We start from the raw sequence: 25,227 nt of genomic DNA, 5'->3' as shown, positions 1-25,227 counted from the left end.
AACTGAAACTGTAGTTTTAAATCTATTCATCAAAAAACTATATTAGGACAGATTTCACATAGAAATTCCACCAACAGGTCAATTCCTATCTTACTATTTCAGAGAATAGAATAGGAGAGAAAGAATCCAAACTCATTCTATGAAAATAGCCAAAATGTCAAAACTGGACAAATAAAGAAGGAGAAAGGAAAACTAAAGGCCAGTTTCACTATTGTACATAGACATAAAAACCCTAGATAAAATATCAAATCCTTCAAGGGTAACAAGAACTAAAAATACATTATGGCCAAGCAGGGTTTAGTCTAAGAAATGAAAAGATGGCTTAACATTAGAAAATATACTAATGTAATTCACATGTGAACACATTAAAGAAAAAAAAAAACATATGCTCAACTCAATAGATGTAGGGGGAAAAATGATAAAATTTAGTATCCAATACTCCTTAACATAAGAAAGGAAGGCTATCTACCAAAAGCCTATAGCAATGATTATACTCACTGGTGAAATGTTAGAAGCATTCCATTTGGAACTGGGAACATGAGAATGTATGCTATCAGTGCTTCTATTAAATATTGGACTGGAAGTTCTAGTCCTAGCTAGTAAAACAAGATAATAAAATAGGATAAAAGTTATGATGTTTGAAAAAGGGGAGAAAAATTGCCAATATTTGCAGATGATAGAATGAAACTATTCAGGGACTTCCCTGGTGGTCCAGTGGCTAAGACTCTACACTCCCAGTGCAGGGGGCTGGGTTCAATCCCTGGTGTGGGAACTGTATCCCATATGTCACAATTAAGAGTTCACATGCCACAGCTGAGACTCAGCACAGTGAAATAAATAAATAAAAATAATTTTTTTTTTTAAAGAATTAAACTGTCCATCATTCAAGACTATGGAGCATGGCCCAATGAATCATGCTCAGATACCCTCTCCCTGCATGCACCAAAGTGTAGTCACAGATGAATACCCAAAAGAGACAGAGAGAAAGGGACATAGACAATCTCAAATGTAAAAATAATATCTCCACGAACAAGAACAGAATTGCAAAATGGTTCTGGGTTTCAGGTCTGGGAGAAGGCAATGTTTGTAAGCATTCAGGTTTGTGAGGTTTGAGGGGTCCAAAGTGCTCTGGCAGGTATAGAGAAGACCCATCTGTGGCCAGCAATGGAGAGAAGGCCTCCCCAGCCCGGGAAAGGAAACTAAAAACAACACACACAGAAACTTTTTACTGGGGCAATAGCTTTATTGAGGAAGATAGATGGAAAGACAAAGCCTTACTAACAGAAGCTGAAACAACCCCGCCCCTGCCCCAAAGGAGAGAGGGCGAAGATGGGAGCTCAGGAAGGAAGACACAGAGACAAAGAGAGACTGAAAATTAAAATGAAACTAATCTATTGTGTTAGAAGTCAAGGTAATAGTTACTTTTGGAGCAGTTGTGATAAAGATGGGATACAGGGAATGGGTTTTAAGAAACGGGTGATGTTTTCTTTCTTGATCTGGATGATCATTCTAAAAACTCATTAATATGTGTTTTAATAATCTGTATTTTTTGTATATATGTTGTATTTCAATAACAAATTTATTTTTTAAAAAGCTTGCAAACAAATATATAAAGACATCAAACATTTACAAAGATTGTCAATGAGTGAATCATTGATTCAATCCAGGTGAAATAAAGTTTAAAAAATTGTTGACAAAGGTTTAAAATGAGTAAGCTGAGATTATATACAAGGATAAACATAAAAACAGAGCATAGGAAATTATTAAATAAAATAGGCATAAGTGATAAGATATACAGTAAAAAAAAAGCTAATTAGAAATTGGAAATGAAAAGGTCATTGAAATAAAAATATAATCAGTACACTATTGTCTAGTACAGAAGAAGTCAAAGAAGCTTTTTAATATGAAAGTGCAGTTAAAAAGTACAGGCAACACATGGAGAGGCTCCAACATTTATCTAGTGGCTGTTCTCTAAGGCAAGAGGATGGGAAAAAAAAGCTGTGCTGCAAATAATTTTTTATAACTAAAAAAATATATGATTTCTCTAATCAAAAGTTATACTCAGGGCAATGAGCAAGATTTTTTTAAAAAAATGCATCTATACTAGACAGGTGATAGTAAAACTGCAGAACATTAGGTATAACAGATATTCTTAAACATTCCCAGACAAATGCATTGGAAAACTTAACAGCAATGAAAAATATAATTTCCTGAAACTGAATCAGAAAGAAATAAAAATCCTAATAAACCTATTAGAACCAAAAAAAAAAAAAATTGAATTGGTAATCAAGAGTCTTCTCTCACCATAAAATGTGCTAGATCCAGATGGTTTTATTTGAAAAGTCCACAAAACCTATAAATCATAAATAACCTTTATCTTATATTGGGTTGGCCAAAAGTTCATGTGGATTTTTCTGGAGGCTAGAATAAAAAAACCCAAAGAACTTTTGGCCAACCCAATATAAAACTGTTTCATAGAACAAACTTATTTCCTGCAGTTATAATCATCTTGGAAAAGGAAATGGCAACCCACTCCAGTATTCTTGCCTGGAAAATCCCATGGAGAGAGGAGCCTGATGGGTTATAGTCTACAGGGTTGCAAAGAGTCAGATATGACTGAAGCAACTTAGTAGCAGCACCATCATGACCAAAGAAGGGCAATAAAAGAAAAGAAAACGATAGATAAGTTTCCTTTATGAATAAACATACAAAATAATAAATATATGCAAAAATTAAAATAAATGTTGGCAAATAAAATTCAACATCATATTTAAAAATACCCCATGGGAATAGGAAAAAAAAATACCCCATGACTAAAAGATTTGCCCCTGGTGATCTTCATTTAAATACATAGAGTTTAGAAGAAAATATGAAAGATTATAAGAAGATTGCTTAAACAAGACATCAGAGACACAAATTGTAATAAGAAATAAAAATTAAGGCAATAATGTTATACTGCTTTTCCTATGAGATTGACAATACGAAAAACATTTGATAACATTAACAAAGTGTTGGTGGAGAGATGGGGAAACAAACATGCCCACATACTAATCAACAGTTATAACTTCCTTACAAGGCACTTTTTCTCACATTCATCAAAAATGTATAAGATATACATCCTTTTAGATCTAGTGTATAGTATACACAATACAAGATACATGATCACTTTATACACACACACACACACTCACACACACAACTATATGACTGAGTTAGGGAAAAAGCACACATAAAGCTGGCTTCCCTGGTGGCTCAGATGGTGAAGAATCGACCTGCGGTGCAGGGGATCTGGGTTCTATCTCTGGGTCGGGAAGATCCCCTGGAGAAGGAACTGTATTCTTTCTTGGAGAATCCCATAGACAGCCCTGGCAGGCTACAGTCCATAGGGTTGCAAAGAGTCAGACACAACTGAGTGATTAACACACACACACACATACACACACATAAAAGTAAGTAGACCTGTTCAACATCACCCAGTGAGGCAGGGAAGGGGTAAGCAGTGCTGCAAGGGTGATATCAATCATGGAAGCTTTCCTGGAAGATGTGAAGAGCAGAAAAGGTAGTATGAGCAACTGCAGGCAGAAGGCAGACAGACATGTTGTAAAGCTGGGGAATGAGAACTAAATGTCTTGTGGAGGTGACAGAAAAGCAGTCAGCTGTTGAGGGCAGGGGAAAGGGAGCTTTCTAAGGGCGATGCCACTGCTGGTCAGAGAAGGGGATCTTCACTCTTCCCGGAATGTCTACGCCATAGGAGAGTTTAGATTTGCTATATTAAGCAAGGGAGAGTGGTGGGTGGGGTTTTCACATCGGAGGGAAATTGTACTAAAGGTTGCAGGTCATCTGTGGCTTAACAGACTAATTATCATAGTCCTACCAGGTGGGATGACAAACCTGAACTTGAGTTGGGTCAGCAAGATTAGGAAAAACCTCTAACAATCTCAATGAAAAAACCGTTGTTAGTTTGGAAAATTTTGATTTTAAAAGTAAATACATCTTGGAACAGTGAATATGTATAGTGTGAAAATGAATCATATTTTGGAGTTAATTGCATTTATTTCCTTAAACTCTTCTTGTCTTGTGCAAGGCGAAAAGGAGTAATGTAGATTTTAGAAAAATGAGTAAAACAGCTTGAAGAAGTTTAGTTTTTATGACTTAAGGACGTGCCATCATTCCCCTTATGATTGAAGGTTTTTTCCTCCCTCTTTTAAATTCATCTCAGGAGAGGACTTACAGGGGACCTTCCAAAGGTTAGTGCTGCATAAATAGATGGCGTGAAAAAAACAGAATTATTGACTGAAAGAAGTTTCACCCAAGGACCCGTTCCCCAACTTACCTGTACTTCCAACACTGAGCCACAAAAGGAGGCCCCACAACCAGAAACATCTCTCCCAGAAGTCTGGGGGCATCACTGAGCTAGAAGTCTCAGAGCTGGGATAGAACTGACCTCTAATGACAAAGAGATCGCATAACCCAGCTTCTTGCCAAACACCCACTTGGGTCTCACTAATCATTAACTGGCGTCATGACCTGTAAAAGGAAACTTTCCCTCTTTGTTTAACTTACCCAGTTTTTCTGTTTCTTCTCAATGAAAATAAATAGTTTTTTTGTTTTTTTTTTTTAAGGCAAGGGACATTGAAACACACTGTCCTTCCTCTCTGAACCAAACATCATCAGGAAACAATTTCCTGCACCTCTCCCACTTCCCATTATAAAATGTTAGTAAAACCCAAGGCAGAAGTCTTTCATCTCTAAGCAATCACAAACCCTCATTGTCCTGGAGTCATCCGTGGATATGTTTATTCCCCTAGAAGGACTCTGAACAGCTTGAGGGCAAAGACCTTCTGTTTTCATTTTTCAGTCCCCAGTGCCCAGCACAGAACTGAGTCAACAATATGTGTTTAGTGTACATTTACCAGAAAGAATGAAAGAAGATGAAACTGGCCTCATAGACTACTATCCTTAACAGAATCTTGAGGCTATAAGTAAGTCCAACCTCTAAGAAGAGATGTTCAGCTTCTTAAATTCACAGATAAAGGAACCAAGAAATAGAGAACGAAAATGACCTATGGAGAGGAGATGGTGCTGCTGGAAGTGGCAGAGCTGGCCTGGAACCAGGGTGTTTCCAGTGTACCGCTTGGCCTCTTCATCCAGAGGAGCAGCAGAAACCACAGAGTGCTCACTCCAGACAGCTCAGGGAAAGGGGAGGCACGGTGCTTGCCCAGCACTGCTGAAACTGCAGCATGCTGCTGTGAGGCTGAGAACCCGCCAACAGGGCAGCACGGAACAATCCGGACCACAGTTCTGTGAGGGGACTACTATCTACCTATAGCTTCAGGGCACAGAGGGCTTATACCCTGCAGAAGCTCATGCAGAGTTGGGATTTGAAGCAGGACAAGCTGGCACGAGGCCATGCCCTGAACCTCTGCACCAACAGGCTGCACCAACCAGTGCACCAACAGGCTGTGCCAGGGTCACCCAAGATGGGAATAAAATGATTTTGGAGGAGCCAGCCTTCGCTTCCCCTCCTGTGCATGATCCCACTGCTCAGGGGCTGCAACCATTGGGAAGCAGAGTGGCAGCAGACAGGGCAATACTGGTGTCAGAGACCAAGCCAGGTGTAGAGGTCTAGGTCCACAGAGAAAAAAAGCCAGGGTGGGACTAGATGTATAAGAGATTTATCGGGGGTAACATTTGTGAAGAATAGAAGATGGCAGGGAGAACCTTGAGACCCTGCAGCTGATGGAGGGCTGGCATCTGTGAAGAAAGAGGACTGCTCAGGAAGTCCTGGAATACTGTCGGTTCCTAGACTGTCCTGGCCAAGGCCACGGGGAAGCCTCAGCTGAAGTCTCAGGCTAAATAGCAGCCTGTCTCTTATGAGAAGGAGCTATGTTAGCAGCCCTGCCCGGCTCAGTCACCAGTTGGGGATGGTCTCTGCACAAAGACGAGGGGAGATTCAGAAGGGCAGCAACTGGGACCGTGAATCGGTTAGGTTCCCCAGAGCAGGAGATGGAGGACGGCATTCTAGGGGACACCCCAGCACGATCAGAGCCGGTCACCAGGCCAGTGGTCCCAGTTACTCCAGCACAGTGTTCCCTGTGCAGCATCGGCGCATCTCACGTGCAGAGAGCACCCTCCCCTCACACTCATCATCTGGTCAATGCTCTCCATGTGCAGTTGCTCAGAATCACCCAGGGGACCGAGGGCAGACTGCTGGGCCCAACCCAGACACGCCGACTGAGAATCTCTGGGGCTGTGCCCAGGACTCTGCAGTTCTCATGCCAGAGCCACTAGTCTTCTGTTAACTCTTACCAAGGCCGTCTCCATGTGACCAGTGAGGAAACCAATGCTCACAGAGACCAGTGGCCTAGAAGCACTGTTTCAGGGCGCCAAGAAAGCGGGGTACCCCTGGAAAGTGAAGTGGTGTGTTTTAGAAGGTGAGGATAGAGATTTTTCTACAGGAGACTCTGGTGGGGACCAGCTTATAATCAGTGTATATGGCCCATCTCCCCCAGGGAGAATATGAGCCTTCAGAGGGCAAAATTCTGGTCTCTTTTGTTCATGAGGTGTCCCCAAGCACCTGGCACAGTGCCTGCCACTCAGCCAGTGTTCAGTATTTGCTAAGGGGAGGGGGTGGGGAGGGGTGGTACTCTGCAGGGGTTGCTCATTTAGAGAAGGGCCGTGGGAAGGGGCCTGATCTTGAGACCACGTGGAGGCCTCCTAGAGTGGAATCCGATGGTTTTACTTGCCTAGGATCTGGGAACACGGGGAGGCAAATGAGAGATCGAGGATGCCGGGTTCAATATCCATCGCTCATTGCTCAGGCTCCCTGCTGTGTGCTTGCTACCTAGAACATTGCCAGGCACATAGGAGGTGCTCATTAAAAACCTGTTTTGAGAGAGAGAGAGGGGAGGAAGAGATGTGGTGTGGAAGGGAAGAGAGAAAGAGAGGAAATTATAGGCTTCAATCCCTGGAATCCATGGAATCCCTTCCAGCCTTTCCTGCCTGCCTGTTCCCAACTCAGACACCCAGCTTCCTCATCTTGCTTCAGGATCCCAGGCCTTCAGTTTAGGGGTGGGGTTGGAAGTGGGGGGAATATAAACAAACATACTAATATAAATTTTATTATTCTAATTAATAAATTTAATTAATTCTGGGCCTCACCTGTTTATGACTACAAAATGAGGTCACATTAATTTTTTCAAGTGTGGTTTTTAATAGTTCTACATGCATATGATTTTTTTTTAGTTAAGAAGTACAAAAGCACAACACGCATCTCAAACCCACCACTCACTTCCCTTTTGACGTCACCTTATAGCTGTAGGAAGGTGAAGAGAGGGCACCAGCTGCTGCCACCAACATCTCACTCCTGGGTTTCATTCTGGCTTTGATTAAGGAAACCCTTTCTAATTATAGTAAACAATTAGGGTATAGTAGGACAGAGAAGGCAATGGCACCCCACTCCAGTTCTCTTGCCTGGAAAATCCCATGGATGGAGGAGCCTGGTTAGGCTGCAGTCCATGGGGTCGCTAGGAGTCGGACACGACTGAGCGACTTCACTTTCACTTTTCACTTTCATGCATTGGAGAAGGAAATGGCAACCCACTCCAGTGTTCTTGCCTGGAGAATCCCAGGGACAGGGGAGCCTGGTGGGCTGCCGTCTCTGGGGTTGCACAAAGTCGGACATGACTGAAGCGACTTAGCAGCAGCAGGACTGAAGACAAGCAGACCTGGGTTTAAGTCCCAGCTCCATCTAATCACTTAGCAACTTTTCTTCCTGCTCTTGTCTTTCCTTCCCCAAAGGAAGGTCTCACCAACTCCCTAGGTGTCAGTTTCCTCAAACCCAAACCCCAAGGATGAAAAAATGATGGCAAGACTGCCCTCTCTATGGTGTCTGGATGACCCCTGGTCCTTAATTTGACCCCATTCCTTGAGGAGGTGATCCATGGGGATGGCTGACTGAAATCACGCTCCCAGGAGCTCTGGCTGTTTTACAAAGATACACATTACCTCGCCCTGCAGGGGTGGAGACAGAAGAGAAAATGGAGAATATTTCATTCTCCACTGAGAATGGAGAATGGTGGCTGAGATGAGACCAATGCTAATTTTGCAGATTAAAAAGTACTTATTGCCAAGACTTCTAGAGAACATCTGCTGCTGCTGCTAAGTCGCTTCAGTCGTGTCCGACTCTGTGCGACCCCACAGACGGCAGCCCACCAGGCTCCCCGTCCCTGGGATTCTCCAGGCAAGAACACTGGAGTGGGTTGTCATTTCCTTCTCCAGTGCATGAAAGTGAAAAGTGAAAGTGAAGTTGCTCAGTCGTGTCCGACTCTTAGCGACCCCGTGGACTGAAGCCTACTGCTCCTCCGCCCATGGGATTTTCCAATCAAGAATACTGGAGTGGGGTGCCATTGCCTTCTCCAGAGAACATCTAGCCATCATGTAACAAAGCAAGTGAAGTGCCATCATTTAGCAGGTCAAAAAAATACCATTAATCCCTGTTAACGTTACTCATGATCTTTTCTCTTCTCCAGGACACACGTATTAACCTGATTAGCCTGGTGGTCTGCCATCTATGCGGTCACACAGAGTTGGACACGACTGAAGTGACTTAGCAGCAGCAGCAGCAGCATGAGAAGTTTATACTGTGATTCAGGTCATCTTCTCAATTTATTCTAACATTATGCATATAATTAAGTCTGTTATCTCTTTCCTCTGTTTATTCTGGTTCTTCCTCCTTTTTCTCTTTCTCTCTCCCTCTCTTACACACACACACACACACACACACACCCCAACATTCACAGGTTGGGAGAGAAGGCAGAGCCCAGGTGTGGGTGGGCGGAGGCAGAGGTGATGGGTGTAACAATTGTTCTCTTCCGACTGCTTCTATTTTCTCAGAGAAATAGGAAGCAAAGCTGTCAACTGAGTCAAGTTTGGAGAGAAGGTTTTGAGAAAAAGGAATCTGAGAGTCTGATCTCATTCTGAATTGTGCCTGCTGTGAAGAGTGAGAATTTGCAGAGCAAATAGAACAGGCTCTTAAAGAGATGCTCGCTCTTGTCTCCAATCGCAGCTGAAATGTGACTAGAAAACAAAAAATGCTAAGTTCCCACCCTCTTCCTCTGCCGTGACCCCCTTCCCCACATGCACATACTTCCACCGCCCCGTTCTAAGGAGACTGCAACGACAAATCCCTGAGGACTTAATGGGAGGCAGCTGAACTGCTCTAGACCTCCCTTCCCCACTTCCCTCTGCAGGAAATCAGCAGTTTGAAGGAGAAATCACGAGAATCCTAAATTCTACGGGTTTCCCCTTCCTTCCTGAAAGGGGAGGAAGGCAGTGCTGTGCTTCACAACCAGCTGAGTGAGGGGGGGTACTGGCCGAGAGTGAGGGCGACCACACGAAGGTGACAGCGGCAGCTGCTCCTGAGTCGGCCGTGTGCTGGGCAACCTCCCCGGCCTCCAGATCTGTCTTATTGGAGAGGGACAGGCGGAGTGTAGAGAGCAGCAGGGGGCCGGGGGGGCACAGCCTGCACCCCTCTGCTGTGACCAGGAGGGATGAGGAGAACCTTCAGGACAGAAACTGACTCTTTTCCCTCAGGGCTCCCCTGGTGAGGCTGGTCTAGGGCAACCCTGGAGACAGGGAACCCCGAAAGAGGAAGGCAAGGAATGAGAGAGGCATCCATGTCCCCTTTTCTCCTCTAAGCCCTTTGGGCTCAGGACTGACTGTGGTCGGGAGGAAGGAGGACATGACCTTAAAGTTTTACAACTGATCAAACTGGATGGGGCTTCCTACCTCTGGGTATATATCCAAAGGAAATGAAAACAGGGCATCAAAGAGGTATCTCTGCCCCATGTTCACTGCAGCTTTATTCATAATAGTCAAGATAAGGAAACAACTCAAGTATCTGCCAACTGATGAATGGATAAAGAGGATGTAGTACATATATACAATAGAATACTATTCAGCTATGCGAAAGAAGGAAATCCTGATGTTTGTGACAGTATCAATGCACCTTAGGGCATTATGCTAACTAAAATAAATCAGAGAGAGGAAGATAAATATTACGTGATACCACTTATATGTGGAATCTTAAAAAAAAAAAAGTCAAATCCATATTAATAGAAACAGAGAGTAGAAAAGTGGTTGCCAGGGGCTGGTTAGGGGGCAGTGGTGGTGAGGGAAATAAGGGGAGGTTGGTAAAAGGGTATAAACTTTTATGATGAATAAGGTCTGAAGATCTGATGGAAAACATGGTGACCATGGTTGATAACACTATACTGTGAAATTGAAATTTACTAGGAGAGTAGAACTTAAATGTTCTCACCAAAAAAAGGTAAACATGTGAGGTGATGGATATGCTCCTTAACGAGATGAAGGGAAACCTTTCACCGTGTATATGTATATTAAATCACCACAATGTACAGTTTAAATATCTTACAATTTTACATTCATTCATATCTCAGTAAAGCTGAAATTAAAAAATATCTGGACTGGGATGGACTGGATTGGATTTTTAATACCCTTCACCACCCCCCTCTCCACACAAAACTAAAAAGATGACACTAAGGAGCAGGGAAAGCAACTTTAACAAAACTAAAAAGATGACACTAAGCAGCACAGAAAGCAGCTTATACGAAGGCAGTGGCTGGAGAAAAAGAAAATCATTCCATGTGTGTTTCCACTAAATTCAGACAATTCATCAAACCAGTTATAGAGGTAAAACAGGTCATGCCTCAGAATCCACTGGCTAAAATGCTCTTCTTCCCTTTTCTATATTACAAGGTTTAAGCATCTCAGTTTTGCCACTTGGTCAGTGCTAACTGAATTCTAGTGCTCCACCCTAAAACTGCAGGCAGAGGACTTCCCTGGTGGTCCAGTGGCTAAGACTCTGCTCCCAATGCAGGGGGCCTGGGTTTGATCCCTGGTCAGGGAACAGCTCCCATATGCCACAACTAAGAGTTTGCATGCCACAACTAAAGATCCCACAGGCTGCAAGACCCAGTGCAGCCAAATAAATAAATAAATACTGCAAGCTCTCCTGACAGAAAGACACAGAAAAAATGTTTCCTTTTTTTCCTACAGCTGCAGAAAAGTACAGGCTATTCTGTACTGTCACTTTTTATCAAGTGGGAAATTGAAAAACAGTCATAAAAGTCTCCATCTTAATCTTCTGTTCAAGAATCCTGTGTAAATATGTATTTACTGTTTTCTATTATTCTAAAACTGTCATCAAAATATTTCTACAGAGGAGTCTTCTTGTGCACCTGGATTTAAGACACCTGCATTTAAGAGGTTATTACCATGTTCTGTAAATGGTAAATCCCCACACCTAAAAGTCTGCAATTTCTGATTGTCCTGCTGAAGAATCTACTGTACTAGTTTCATTATTTAAAACACATCTGTTTTCTGAAATATATAAATACATATGAGAGCTTTTGAACCAGAAAAAGAGCTTTGGAATTTTCTTCTCCCTTTACATACAAAAGAATGATAAATCTGATGCCTTTGCTGCAGTCCTGCTTCAGATACAGAGTTGAGATCTCTGTCTCACTGAAGTCAGCACACAGGCCTCAAATCCTCCATCTCTCTCAGGCCAGCACAGGTCACTCCTAATAGTTATGAAGTAGAGGGCATTTTAAACCCAAGAGAAAGTGCATGCTCAAAGCATTCACATCAAAACCAACTGAGGAACCTCCACAGTAAACACTGAGTGTCTCCAGTAGGCTAGACAGGAAGACCACAAAGAGAGTGAGACACGAGCCTTCACAAGCAGCCTCAGAGGGTCCTCAGAAGACCCACAGTCACCACACAACACGCTCAGTATGGTGACAGAGCTGGAGACAGAAGGCTGTGGGTGTTTTGAAGAGAGAGGGCCAAGAGCCTGAACAGTGAGAGTGGGTTTTCATCAAGGAGATGCTACTTGAGCTGGAACTTGACGGTAAAAGAGGAGAAGGAAGAGCTCCCAGAAATGAAGAAGCAGGGGGTAAGTATTCATTGTACATGATTACAAGTGCAGTATGATCGACTTGTTATGTATTTGTAAAGATCTCTCTGGAGGGCAATGCGGAAGGCAGTACTGGGATTAGAGGCACCAGACAGGAGGCTAATAAACAACATTCATTTAATATATGTTGACGAAGCATCTCTTGTGCACCTGGGCACCATGCTAGATTCTGTCTAGAGGAGAATAAAGACTGTCAAATAGGTGACAACGAGCTGGCACCATGTCAAGTGCCATACCTAGGAAATTAGAGGGTGCAGCTGTTAATAGGAGCAGAATCTCTTCAGACTTAAATAGTTTGCAATACAGAAATCCAGCTGAAAAATATGTGGTGCCATAAGGTAAAAGAATGACAGATCTGAAGGATATTCAGGATGTAGAACCATCTAGCAGACGCTGTGGGGACCCCCACATACACACCTCACTGTTCCCATGCACCCTACAGCCTGCCTCTGCAAACATCTCTGAGTCTTAACCTGGGGACACTCATGTTTGGCTTTACAAGAGGCAGGCCAGGAAGCACCAGGGAGTTAGCACCCCTGGGAGTGGTCCTCCACCAACATCAGATGAAAGACGGTGGGACAACTCTGAGTGCCTTATGCAAAGGACCCAGATGGACTGCATCTCAAGTGCCTACAGTGGGAACCTGCTCATCAACACACCTTGTCCTGACTCCTCTCCCTTCCCTGTTTCATTTCCCCATTCTCCTAACAGTCCTTCCTGGAATCACCTCCCAAGTAAACTACTTGCACTCAGATCTTTGTTTTAGAATCCACTTTTGGTAACCCAACCTGAAACAAACAGAAAAAAAAAAAAAAAAAAACTTAGTGAAAGATCAGATGGTAAAAATGGAAACCCAAATATGAGGCTATATGATTTCTAATTTGGGAAATGCTGATCCCATTAACTGAGAAATAGACTCTTCAGGATAGGAAGAGGGGTACATTTGGGGCAGGGGCTGGTGAAGACAGGATAAGTTTGGAAACATTGAGCTTCAATGTTCCCTTGGGTAACAGGTGCCCAAGGGACTGTTACCTCAAAATTCCCTGAGTACAAGGTTAAGACTCTTGACTTTGAAAAAAGTGAAACAGTAGAAAAGGGACTACACAAGAGAAGAAACCACCAGAAATGAATGTCACTTCTCCCTAGGGTAATTACCTAAGAGAATACAAAGCCCTAGCTGTCTCTTCCAGCCGGTTTCTGTATTCTAGCTTCTCATAGTTGGAGGGACTTACTCCTTTAAAACCATACATCACTCCCCACCAACAGCCAGCAATTGCAGCGGTAGAATCACTGTCTCCACCGTGGAAAAATGCTCGGTGGGCAAGCTCCTTCCAGGAGTCTCCTGCAGCCAGGATGGCATCATAGGCAATCATGGGGGCATCGTGTCCACTGCTGCCGCCCCAGCCAGAGTAGCTCACAGAACTGTAGAACTGATCCCTTTCCTTCACATCAAAGGGCTTGGGGAAGGTAGGGGCTGATTTGCCATCCCAAATTCCTCTGAGTTTTAGGTACTTTTCCCACTGGTCTTGGAAGTAAGACCTGTAGGAAGAAAAAAAGACTACAGTCAATTGAAAAAATAAAGTCAAAAGCCATCAGGAAAGGTACCAGAAAGACATGTGAACAGGGAGAGTTCCATCATGACTTCAACCTCTAGAACTAATATGATATGATATAAAAAATCAAAATGAATGTTAAGTGACCTTCATTCAATACATTTTTGCTAAGGAGTGATATAAATAAGGCATCGATATCTGTTGCTATTAATGCATAAAGAAGATATACAGCAAGTTAAAGGTGAGAAATGTAGGTTTTGTTTTTCCTGAGTTGAGAATTAGGTCAAGTGTCAACTTTCAAGGGTGAACGTTATTTATTTAGTCTGTCATCATATATTTTATTATTTTATATTACTTTCTTAACAAAATTGTACACATTTAAGGTGTACGACATGATGATTTGGTATACATATGCATAATGAAATGATCACTACCATCAACCTAATTAACACATCATCTCCTTATACAGCTACTTTTTTTTTTTTAAGAGGGAACTTCAGAACATCATGACCGTAGATGATTTCAGCAGAAAGCCTCTGGACATTTTTATTCTAAGAAAGGCAATGTGAAGTGAATTCAAAAAAGGGGAAGATGCGGTCTTACCACTTATTAATTAGCTGGTGGAAAAACCTATCTTTAGGTCATTTTAACCAAGGATTTCACAATATTATTTGTTTGTCAAGACAACAATGAAAAAACAAGTTCCAGAAAATAATCAGGAAAATTTATCTCAGTAAAGAATAGCCACAGGGACTTTTCCCTGGCAGTCCAGTGGTTAAGACACTGCTCTTCCACTGGAGAGGGCACGAGTTCGATCCCTGGGTGGGGAACGAAGATCCCACATGCTGTGTGGCATGGCCAGGAAAAAACAAAAGAGAGAAAAGGAAGAGCCACAAAACTCTGGAGAACAGGATCCGTACACATGAGGGAAGCAGTGCAGCCGCCCTACTCACTGAGGTCTTCACTTGGCTCCTTGGTGGCCATCACAGCTGGGACTGTATTTAGAATCCTTAGCAGGAGGGTGGGGAGGGGGCTGGATGCAGTGGATGATGAAATTGGATGGGAGACCGATGATGGTTGCTAAAAGTCTGAGTTTTAGGCATACACATGCATGCAGGTGTGCACACAGACTCAACCATTTTCTAGCAGGAGTGTGCCCCTGCAAACTCACCAGTGTTGAAGATTCTGCTCCACAAAGAAGCCTGATTGGACAATGTACTTTTTAGCTTCCGGAAGTACCTCCATCAGTCCTCTTCCCCACTGCTGGGGAGGCTTGCCGTTCACAGCATAGGCTGTAAAAAGAGCAGACACAAGGGCTCCCAGGTAGCCTGTGGGATGGTGATGGGTCATCCGGCCGCTCTCGATGCTCACCTGGATCAGTGAGTCCAGCTGACTGCTGTGAGGGAACCGGAGACCAATGCACATGGCCCTCATGGCGGCCCCGCAGCCACCCTCATGACTGTTAAAGGGAATCCTCCAGCCATCGGCTTTGTCTGGCTCCAGCAGCATGGCGTTCTGCACTGAGGCACCCCCTGGGAAGAGTCGGGTAGAGAATTGGGTCAGGGTAACGAAAGCAAAGGCCTGGCAGGAGGAGAGAACCAAGCCCTTCCTCCAACTTTCCTGGGTGGAAAGGAAAGCCAAAACGTGTGATGATGAAGGCCCCCAACTCCAAACCCCAGGTCAGCACTGTGCCTTACTTACACAAGGGTACTTAGACGCTGTTGGGTTTGTGGGAGGGGCTTTTCATCAGGAAATGTTATGAGCTGAACTGTATTGATGATAAGCTGAATTGTATTCCCCAAAATTCATATGTTGAAGAGCTAATCCCTAGAACTTCGGAATGTGACTGTATTTGGAGATGGGCCTTTTACAGAGGTGATGACTTTAAAATGAGAATGTTAGGATGGGCCCTGATTCAGTCTAATCAGTGTCCTAATAAGAAGAGGAAACCTGAACACACAAAAAGACACTAGGAATGTGTGCTCTGAGAGGGCACAGCATGGTCTGCAAGCCAAAGAGAAAGGATTCCTTCAGAAGAAATGAAACCAACACCCTGATCTCAGGCTTCTAGCTTCCCAAACAGTGAGAAAATGATACCTGTTGTTTAAGCCCAGCCAATCTGTGGTATTTTGTTATGGCAGGTCAAGCTAACTAATACAAGAACCAGGGAAAAGGTGGTTCACATCAGCTGTTGGCCAAGTGACTATAAAAAAGTGAGCAAGAACCACTTGTGAGCAGACCTGGAACCAGAAAAAGAGTCTCTACAAAACCGTTTCCAGTCTTCTTTAAAAAGAAAAAGTTTTTCTTCATAGATATTAAAGAAAACTTAGAAACTACGAATAAGTGAAAGGAAACTAGGAAACTATAAATACTCTTATCACCCAGATCTTTCCCAACAGATATACATACATACTCTTAATGAGAATGGGTTCATAAGATACATAGCGTTTCATAATCTACTTTACTTCATATACATCTTTCCGTATCAGTAAACACTTTTCTGTGTCATTTTAAATGGCTGCAGATGTGTCACCATAATTAAATAAATGACAGAACATTTAGCTGGTTTCTATTTTTATCATAACTAAGAAAACTCATGTCCCAGGACTTCCCCTGTGGTCCAGAGGTTATGACTGCTTTGCATTGCAGGGGGCATGCGTTTGATCCCTCGTCGGCAAACTAAGGTCCCACAGGCTCTGGGCGTGGCAAAAAAATTAATTAAAAAATAAAAAACTAGTATCTTTTATAGTTAAACCCCAATCAACATTTTAAATGACTTCCTTGGGTCTGTTTTAATCCTCCACCTGCCCAGGACCTCCACCAGCTGCTCTCACCTGGTGCCCGGCCATCCATGTCTCCCATGCAGTCCTGGTAATGCTTAGCAAGGAGGGAATACAAGTGAGTCAAGTCTGAGACTTTGCCAGCTTCCAGGAGTGCTTCTGCTGTGGCCAGGTGCATCACGGTGTCATCGCTGACTCTCCACCTCTCCACATCTATGGCATCCAAGCCACCAAGCTGGGCCAGCTGCCTGTGAATTTTCTCCCCATTCTGGAGGAACTCCCACTTTCCATTGAAGTATCCCAAGGCATCTCCAGCTGCACTCAGCACCATGGCTGCCACATACCTCTCCATCAGGGCCCCACACATGGTGAAGCTGTCTCTGGGGGAACATAAAGATACACAGAGGATGGGGAGGAAAAAAAATTAGAAAAAATAATAGCCCTATCAGCATTTTACTGGGGCTTCCCTGGTGGCTTAGAGGTAAGGAATCCACCTACCAATGAAGGAGACAGGTTCAATCCCTGGGTCCGGAAGATCAACTGGAGGAGGAAATGGTAACCCACTCCAGTATTTTTGCCTGGGAAATCCCACGGACAGAGGAGCTGGGTGGGCTACACTCCAAAGTGTCACAAAGCATAAGACACAACTGAGAGACGGAGCACACACATCACATTTTACTGATTACTCACTCCTTGCAGGCACAGTCTTAAGGGCATATCATTTAATCCTCACAACAGCTCTATGGGAAGTGGAATAAGCCCATTTTGTTGTGTTGTTGTTGTTGTTTAGTCACTAAGCTAAGTCGTGTCCAAGTCTTTTTCAGCCTTGACTAGCCCACCAGGCTCCTCTGTCTGTGGGATTTCCCAGGCAAGATCAGAACTTTGTCTTGTCTTGTCAAGTTAGGCAAGACTAACTAGGACCCTATCTTTGCCTCTCTGTGAGTGGCAAGCCCATTAAATTCTGCAAATCAACCATTTTCTCTTTTTGGTTGAATTTGGCCTTGGAATGCATCCCTCCTTTTCGTAAACGTTAACCTTCCACTGGTAACACGAGGCACTGTTCGCAAAGCACCTGCACCTTCAGTCTCATCAGAGGGCCTGGATGACAGTCTGCATGTCAGAGATAAGAAAACGGAGGGCCAGAGAGGGTAACTTCACGCAAGCAACAGACGGATGCACTGGGATCCAAGTCTTCTGCTTCGGGGCCATTCACCTCAGCACAGACCTACTTACCTTGAGCAACCTCTTTGTGCCTTACCCTTCATATCTGTAAGGCAGTGGCACAAACAGTAATAACCTCATAGGTTGGTCATGAGTAGTAAATGAATTAATTTAAAAAATAACTTTAGTTATTCTTTTTAAACATATTTATTTGGCTGCGCCAGGTCTTGGCTGTGGCAAGTGGGATCTTCCATCTTTGTTGCTACATGCAGATTCTTTTAGTTGCAGCACAGAGGAACTTCAGTTCCAGCATATGGGACCTTTCTGTCACAGCATGCTGAATCTTTAGTTGCAGCATGCAAACTCAGTTGCAGCATGTGAGATCTAGTTCCCTAACCAGGGAAGTTCCAGTGAATTAATCTTTATAAAGTACCTAGAACAGTGTTTAGCACATAATAAGTAGTATTTTTTATTATTCATACACAACCAGGGGAAATGATTTTTCCATTAATTGAACTAGAATATTGTACTTTCTCCCCACAATCTTCAACAGCAGTATTTAAATTTTGTGTTCCTTCTAAATGTTTGACTTGTAGAGTCTTGGGGTTGCAGCTAACACTCTCTCTCTCCATGAATCTCAGTTCAGTTCAGTTCAGTCACTCAGTCATATCTCTTTGCAACCCCATGGCCTGCAGCATGCCAGGCTTCCCTGTCCATCACCAACTCCCAGAGCTTGCTCAAATTCATGTCCATTAAGTTGGTGATGCCATCCAACCATCTTATCCTCTGTCATCCCCTTCTCCTGCCTTCAAACTTTCCCAGCATCAGGGTCTTTTCCAATGAGTCAGTTCTTCCCATCACGTGGCCAAAGCACTAATGCTTCAGCGTCAGTCCTTTCAATGAATATTCAGGACTGACTTCCTTTAGGACTGACTGGTTGGATCACCTTGCAGTCCAAGTGACTCTCAAGAGTCTTCTCCAACCTAACCCCCAGTAAAGTCCTGGTTTCCCATTGTGCCCTACAGCTTGTAGCATTCACCGGCAGAGCCTTCCACTATGTGTCCTCCGTCTATCATCCACTCCACTTCACCAGGCCAGGAAAACACTTTGAAATGCTGGTGGAGTAGCTCATTCTCTTCTCAGCTCCAGCTCTTTCCCCATCCAAGATGTCTCACTCTCCTCCTCTTACCTAAAACCTATTTGCTCAGGGTTAAGTTCAAACCCTTGGGCTTCCTAAGGGAGTCCTGCTCCAGCTGCACTGCTGTAGCCCAGGGAACGCAGGTGCAGGTTGGCAAGCACCTGAGAAAAATGATGAGGACAGACTGAGCAGCCCATTATCGAGTTCCTGATCATACTGAATTTCCTGGCCCAGAAACGGTATCTGTAAAAAAATTGACTTACATATTTTAATGTTTATAAATGATGCTTAGGAACTGGAGTTCTGGGCTAACAGTCCGGGCTCTGCTCAGAATCAGGTGTGTGATGATGGACAAGCTACCTCCTTCCAGGACCTCAATTTTTCCCACGGTAAATCGTATTGCAGGGATGGGTGCGGAGGTAGCGGGGAGCTATAGATGCAACCTGGGCTCCCGTCCTGCGCTGAGAGCTTCATAGACCAAGCTTAGTTCTAGACTTCTGAGGACGGATCTTTAAGCCCCCTGTACCCTCTTCTAAGGAGCTTCCCTTGGAGTTTAGTTGGTAAAGAGTCCATTTACAATGCAGAAGACCCAGGTTCGATTCCTGGGTTGGGAAGATCCCCCGGAGAAGGAAATGGCAACCCACTCCAGTATTCTTGCCTGGAGAATCTCATGGACTGTATGAGGCTCTGGCTGTATGAGGCTGTATGAGGCTCAATCTGCCAGGCTCCTCTGTCCATGAAATCGCAAAAGTCGGACACGACTTAGAGACTAAACCACCACCACCACCCTCTTCTGAAGTCCTCAGCTTCCTGTCTGTAATTCCTCCTGGCTCCACCCGAATGTGTTTCTGTGGCTTTCAAGTGAGGCTGGGGGGTGGTGGGCGACGACCACCTCACCCTGTAAGAAATTTTCTTTTGAGTTTTTACACCGTGCTGTGGCCTCCCGCTTTCCAGAACTCTGTTGTTCTTTACACGCTTAAATTTTCCAGTTGACAGTCTCGTCCCCGAACTTTACATTCAAAACGGAGATCTGGGCAGTTGATTCACCGCAGTCTTCTGCGTGTTTTTTTTTTTTTTTTTTTGAGCGGGGGAGGGTACAGGTTCAGCCCCGACAGGGGTGGAGGGTGGCCCCTAGGTCACCGCGGGAGAGGGGCGCGAGGGACGGGACGGGATGCGGGCGGGGAGGGTGGGGGAAGGAAGGGCGGGCGGGACCGGTAGCCGCCGGGAGAGGAGCGCGGGTGTCGGGGCCTAGCGCGGGGAGGGGTACCTGGTGGCCGGGAGGGGTGTCACGCTCGTGAGCCCAGGGCGGGGCCGGGCGCCGGGAAGTCAGGGTGCGAGGAGGCCCAGCGCGGACCCCGGCGCGAGCCGAGAGCTGAGCACCAAGCGGGGTGGAGCGCCGCGTCCGCGGATCGCGCTCAGGTTCCACAGGCCCGGACCGGTGCCCGGCGCTTGCAGTTGCTCGAGCGTCAGCTGCCCGCTGCGTCAACCGTCCCCTCGGCTCTGGGGGAGGGGTGGGGGTGGGGGCGGGGACGCCGCGGAGCACGGACGACGGGAAATGGCGCCGCTCCGCCACCAACACCCCACCCCACCCTCACCCCTGTCGAGGACTCAGGAGTGACCCCGGCGTGAAGCCTCGGCCTTTCCTCCAGTCCAGCTCCCCTGGGCAGTGAATAGTGTGTGGCCCCGATCTCGGAAAACGGTGCTGATTGCGTGAGTGGCCTTTGTAACGGTTCTGGGCCCTCATCCATAAAATGGGGCAATAATAGTACCGACCTCTTTAGGGTGGTTGGTAGGATTAATTTTAACTCTTGTCATTTATTTGGTCGCAGAATAGAATATTTTCATGCTGATAATAAATAAAAGCAAAGGAAAACTAAGAGTATTTTTGCCTGAATAAATTCTTGAAAAGAATTAGAAACACTATCTGCAGGTATTCTATGCAGATATTCTAAACACTATATGATCTCTGTATGCTTATCTTTCTTGCTACAGGCATTAAACACCTGCTGTTTACCACGTGGATGCTAGGCCCTAACACAACCCCGCTCTCATAAGAGTGGACCCATGCAAGGAATCCCATCTTAGGCTGTTGATTTCCATTTTTTGTTTTTAAATAAAAAGTTCTTTTTATGATTAAAAAAAATAATGCATACTTCCAGTAGAAAAACTGAGAAATCTTTTAGAAATATCTCTTAAAAATATATCTCTCATGTGTTCACAAAGATAAATGTTTCTGGATTTCTTTGCAGAATTGTTTCTCAGCAGAAAATTGGAAATAACCTCTATTTAGAGAGGAGAATGTGTTTCCTTCTCCTAAATTAGGGCATAACTATGAAACTTTTCCAAAAAGGTAGACATTTAAATCAGTAGATTTGGGGTAAATAATTAGGTTCACAGGGGAAGAAACTGGAGACATTTTGTTAATCAAAAAATCAGCTTTTAGAGTGAGGGATATACATGGTCTTATTTATGTAAAAAAAAAAAAGAGCTCTGTGTGTGTGTGCATGCCTGTGTGTGAAATGACTGAAAGGATACATGTTACATTGTTATTAATGATTATATAATTATCTCTCAGGTGGCTAAGGGGAGAGTTTGCAGGGAGTAGGGAGAGAGAGAAAGAGAAACTTTTAATCTTTCATATTAAGAATTTTTACATATTACGTGTAGAAAGAAATTTTAGAAAGCATAGAAAAAAAGCCCACATTCTACCACTCAAACTGTAAAGACTGATACAGTCTTTATGCACATTTTTTTTAAATGGGGTCATTTTGTATATACAATATTATATCCTATTTTTAATCACTAAGCTTTACATTGTAAGCATTTCTGTCATTTGTAATAGTGTCCTTACTACAACTGGATCCAAATGTTCAAATAAGGTAATGCCTCTAAAATAACCCCCCTTTCATGTTGATACAAAGTAATTAGGAGGCCCTGATGGTCAGTTCCTCTGCAGCCACACCATGGCCAGGGCTGGTTCAACAGAAAGAAAACAGAAGTATAGATAGTTGAAAAACAGGAGATTAAACAAACCTTCATCACTTCAGGGGCCTGAATGTATTATACCATGCCACCATGCCTCATGAAATCTTGAGAGCTAAAAAAAATTTTTTTTTAATGAGAAAGAGAGAGAAAGATAGAGCTAACAGGAAATGGTTAATAGACAGGGCCCCTGACCTGTGCAGCAAATGCAAAATAACAAAAAGTTTCAGAGAAAAATGTACCACAGAATAGGACACAATTTAACACAATTTTTAAAAAATGATTTAAAGTGATAAAAAATGAAGTAGAGGCTTTTTAGAAGAAAACAGAAGAAAGCTAGGCCAGGAGAAATAGGAAGCCAAAAACGGCTGGTCACATATCCTGCAGCATCAACTCACTTCAGAAGATTCAGTGAGCATCTGTGACGGTTAATTTTAGGTATTCACCTGGCTAGGAAAAAGTACCCAGATACTTGGTCAAACATTTTTCTAGATGTTTCTGTGAAGGCATTTTTAAGATGCGATTAACATGGAAATCAGCAGCTAATTTTCTTCCATGGTAAGTGGGCCTTACCCATTCAGTTGAAGGCCTTAATAGAAAAAAGATTGATCTGACACAAGGAAGAAGGAATTCTGCCAGCAGACTATCTTCACATGGAGCTGCTATATCACCTCAACCTGGGTCTTCAGCCTGCTAGCCTATCGTGCAGATTTTGGACTTGGTAATCTCCACAATCACATGAGCCAGTTCCTTAAAATAAATCTCTCTCTGCATGTATGTATTGGTTTTGTTTCTCTGGAGAACCCTATTACAGCATATAAAGTATGCTAGATACTTTGCTAGGCGCTTACTGCAGTTACTGAGGTAGAGCAAGAATCACAGGGATAGAGGAGGCTTTTGAGGCACAAGCACTGTGACCAAGGAGAATGTTCAAGGTACCAGCTCAGCAAATAGGAGGGAGACATTATCAGCTTAGAGGGTTCACAGAAGGGGGCATCTAGAGAAAATTATATCTGGGCTTATTTTTTAAAAGAATAAGAAGATAAACTAAAATTTCCAGAAGCCCAGAAATAACCCAAACAGCTAGTTCAGAGGAGAAGCAAAGATTTAAAAAAAGTAAAAGTAAAAACAAAGACGCAGACTTAGGTTGATATTTCCTCCCGAGTGATGCACGGTTGCTCAGCCCGACCTCATTGTGGAGGCGTGAGTTAGTTTGCAGTCCGGCCTGTCGCTGGGTTAGAAGACTGGTCACGGTCTTAAGCTTTCTCCTTTTCTGTCTTACTGAATCATTTCCAAACACTTCATCGAAAGACTGAGTACTAGATTTGCGCAATGGAAATCAAGTGTCCTCCTGGAGGATTTTAAAGAAGGCTGGAGAAGAATTTGAAGATGTTTATCAAAGAAAACAGGCTCTCTGGCCACTGGTCCCAAAGTACTTTTTAAAAATAGAATCCATATGTACATAAGAGCAAAGTTTACATCATAACATGTCAGAGTCAGAAGGGATATTTGCATACCTGTAACTTTATAGTGAGGAAAGTGAGGCCCAACTAAGTGAAGAGAGTTCCTTTGAGTCACACGCAGAGAGAAGTAGCCTTCTCTGAACTCTTCTCTAAAGGAGGCCATGGTCTTGGAGCTCTCAGTCCAGGGCTTCTTCCATTCCCTGTACTGCCACTCACACAAACTTTGAAATGATATGATAGACTAAACATTGAGTTCATTAACGCTCTGAACCTGCTGAGCCTGATTTTTTAAAATATTTCATACTCCTTCCACAAGAGCCCTCCATTTGATGACAGTGTAAAAGTCATATTTACTATTATACAGAGTGAAGTAAGCCACAAGGAAAAACACCAATACAGTATACTAACGCATATATATGGAATTTAGAAAGCTAGTAAAGATAACCCTGTATGCGAGACAGCAAAAGAGACACAGATGTATAGAACAGTCTTTTGGACTCTGTCGGAGAGGGCGAGGGTGGGATGGTTTGGGAGAATAGCACTGAAACATGTAAACTATCACATGTGAAACGGATCGCCAGTCCAGGTTTGATGCATGATACAGGGTGCTCAGGGCTGGTGCACTGGGATGACCCAGAGGGATGGGATGGGGAGGGAGGTGGGAGCAGGGTTCAGGATGGGGAACACATGTACACCCATGGCGGATTCATGTCAATGTATGACAAAATCAATACAATATTGTATAGTAATTAGCCTCCAAAAAAAAAGTGAAAAAAAATACAAAAAAAAATTCTGATGCTTAAAAAGGAGAAAAAATAAATAAAAGTCGTATTTAAAGAAAGATCCAAGATATGTGCTGTAATTCTAATAAGCAGGCAGTAATCAAATATGGCAGAAGGTGGGGATGGGGACACTGAATGGAGAGATAAGTGGATACAAATTGGTGTTTTAAGAGCAGGCAGTGGCTTCTCTCCTAAGCAGAACAGAAAGAGACCTGGGGGAAGTCCACATTCCTGCCCAACCCTCTTTCCCCGTGTCTCTGGAGTGCTCTCGTTTGCTTCTGTAAGTTGTTTTTTCCCAACCTTTGATCTGGAGATCCACGTAGATTTTGAAACCTTCTTTGGTACATTTTCTACCAGATGGCCCCCGCCCCTCTGCCTCTCCCAGTTCTGTGGGGATTTCCCACAGCCGGTCAGCTGAGTCCCCACACTCCCCTTCCTGAGTTTGCAATGGACTTTTGGTGCTTCTGACCACAGGCTCATCCTAAGCACTTCACTGCCCACAAGTCTGGCTCTCAGTGGGTGAAAATATAGCTTCCAGGAAATGGAAAGTAACTACTGAAGCCAAACACCTGGGTAGCCTTGCTTAAGTTCCCTCCCCACTCTCCCATCCTCTGCTCCACCATCCCTCCATCAGCATCAGACTAGGCTAACCTACCTGAGTCTGCTCATTTTGCTTCAAGAAGAATCCTCGGGACTATAGGTAAAGGAAAACCTCATCAGGGGACATCTTTCAGCCCTCTCCTCCTATCCTCTGATGAGGTGTCAGTTCCCTGACCCTTCGTCTCTGGCATTCATTCCTAAAACTGATCTTTGGAGAGAGCTCAAGTTTGGGGGTGGGAAATCTAAAAAGTGAGAGTGAAACCAAGACTTCACAAAGGAAGCTGGTTTAGGCAGGTTTCCTAGTGGTAACAGCCGCTGGAGAGTCCCTCAGCCTCCCCCTGTGGATGCCAGTGAAGTCAGCTCCAGAATCAGGAGGGAGTCAATGTGAGGATGTGCTTTGACTCTTCATGCATCAAATAAATTCTGCTCTTCTCCGGCATCCTTGTGTAAATGGGGCCACAAGTGGCCAGATTTCCTCTAGGTAAATGTGTCTGTGCAAGGTGTACTTTAAATGTTGCCCTTTCTGGGGAGAGTTGACGAGAGATAAATCTCCTCTTTCCAGTCAAGCCATGCAATTTCTGTTTAATTTAATTCATGCATAGAATTAGACGACTCCCCTCCCTGCAACCCCTCCCCACAACCCCTCCCCCCAACCCCTCCCCCCAACCCCTCCCCCCAACCCCTCCCCCCAACCCCTCCCCCTTCTTTTGAAATAGGAGACCATGACCTTTGGTTACAGATTGTTTTTCCCCTAGATTACTATGTCA

The 25,227-nt window shown here is 44.0% G+C and overlaps 2 protein-coding genes across 4 annotated transcripts in view; both read right to left on the bottom strand.

The window, feature by feature from the left end:
- PLA1A (phospholipase A1 member A) overlaps positions 1-7,618 on the bottom strand; it is a 48,634-nt gene extending 41,016 nt beyond the window's left edge. Inside the window, exon 1 of one of the 3 annotated variants that reach the window (XM_070795117.1) lies at positions 4,334-7,618. In XM_070795117.1, the coding sequence (XP_070651218.1) occupies positions 4,334-4,511 (178 nt within the window). In that variant the 5' untranslated portion in view covers positions 4,512-7,618. The remainder of the gene's footprint in view (positions 1-4,333) is intronic. The other 2 variants (XM_070795176.1, XM_019986247.2) reach the window with 2 other exon arrangements.
- A 2,217-nt stretch (positions 7,619-9,835) lies between these two features.
- On the bottom strand, positions 9,836-20,096 carry ADPRH (ADP-ribosylarginine hydrolase). The gene is made up of 4 exons (XM_019986137.2): positions 19,901-20,096; positions 16,389-16,714; positions 14,726-15,086; positions 9,836-13,540 (listed from the first exon to the last, which is right to left on the bottom strand). The coding sequence occupies exons 2-4, from the start codon at positions 16,699-16,701 to the stop codon at positions 13,153-13,155; spliced, it is 1,062 nt and encodes a 353-aa protein (XP_019841696.2). The 5' UTR covers positions 16,702-16,714; positions 19,901-20,096; the 3' UTR covers positions 9,836-13,152.
- Positions 20,097-25,227: the final 5,131 nt, after the last annotated feature.

Source organism: Bos indicus, chromosome 1 (assembly GCF_029378745.1).
Source record: "Bos indicus isolate NIAB-ARS_2022 breed Sahiwal x Tharparkar chromosome 1, NIAB-ARS_B.indTharparkar_mat_pri_1.0, whole genome shotgun sequence".
Classification (NCBI taxonomy): Eukaryota; Metazoa; Chordata; class Mammalia; order Artiodactyla; family Bovidae; genus Bos; species Bos indicus.
Note: the sequence above shows the minus strand (reverse complement) of the source record. Positions and strands in the feature narration are given on the sequence as shown.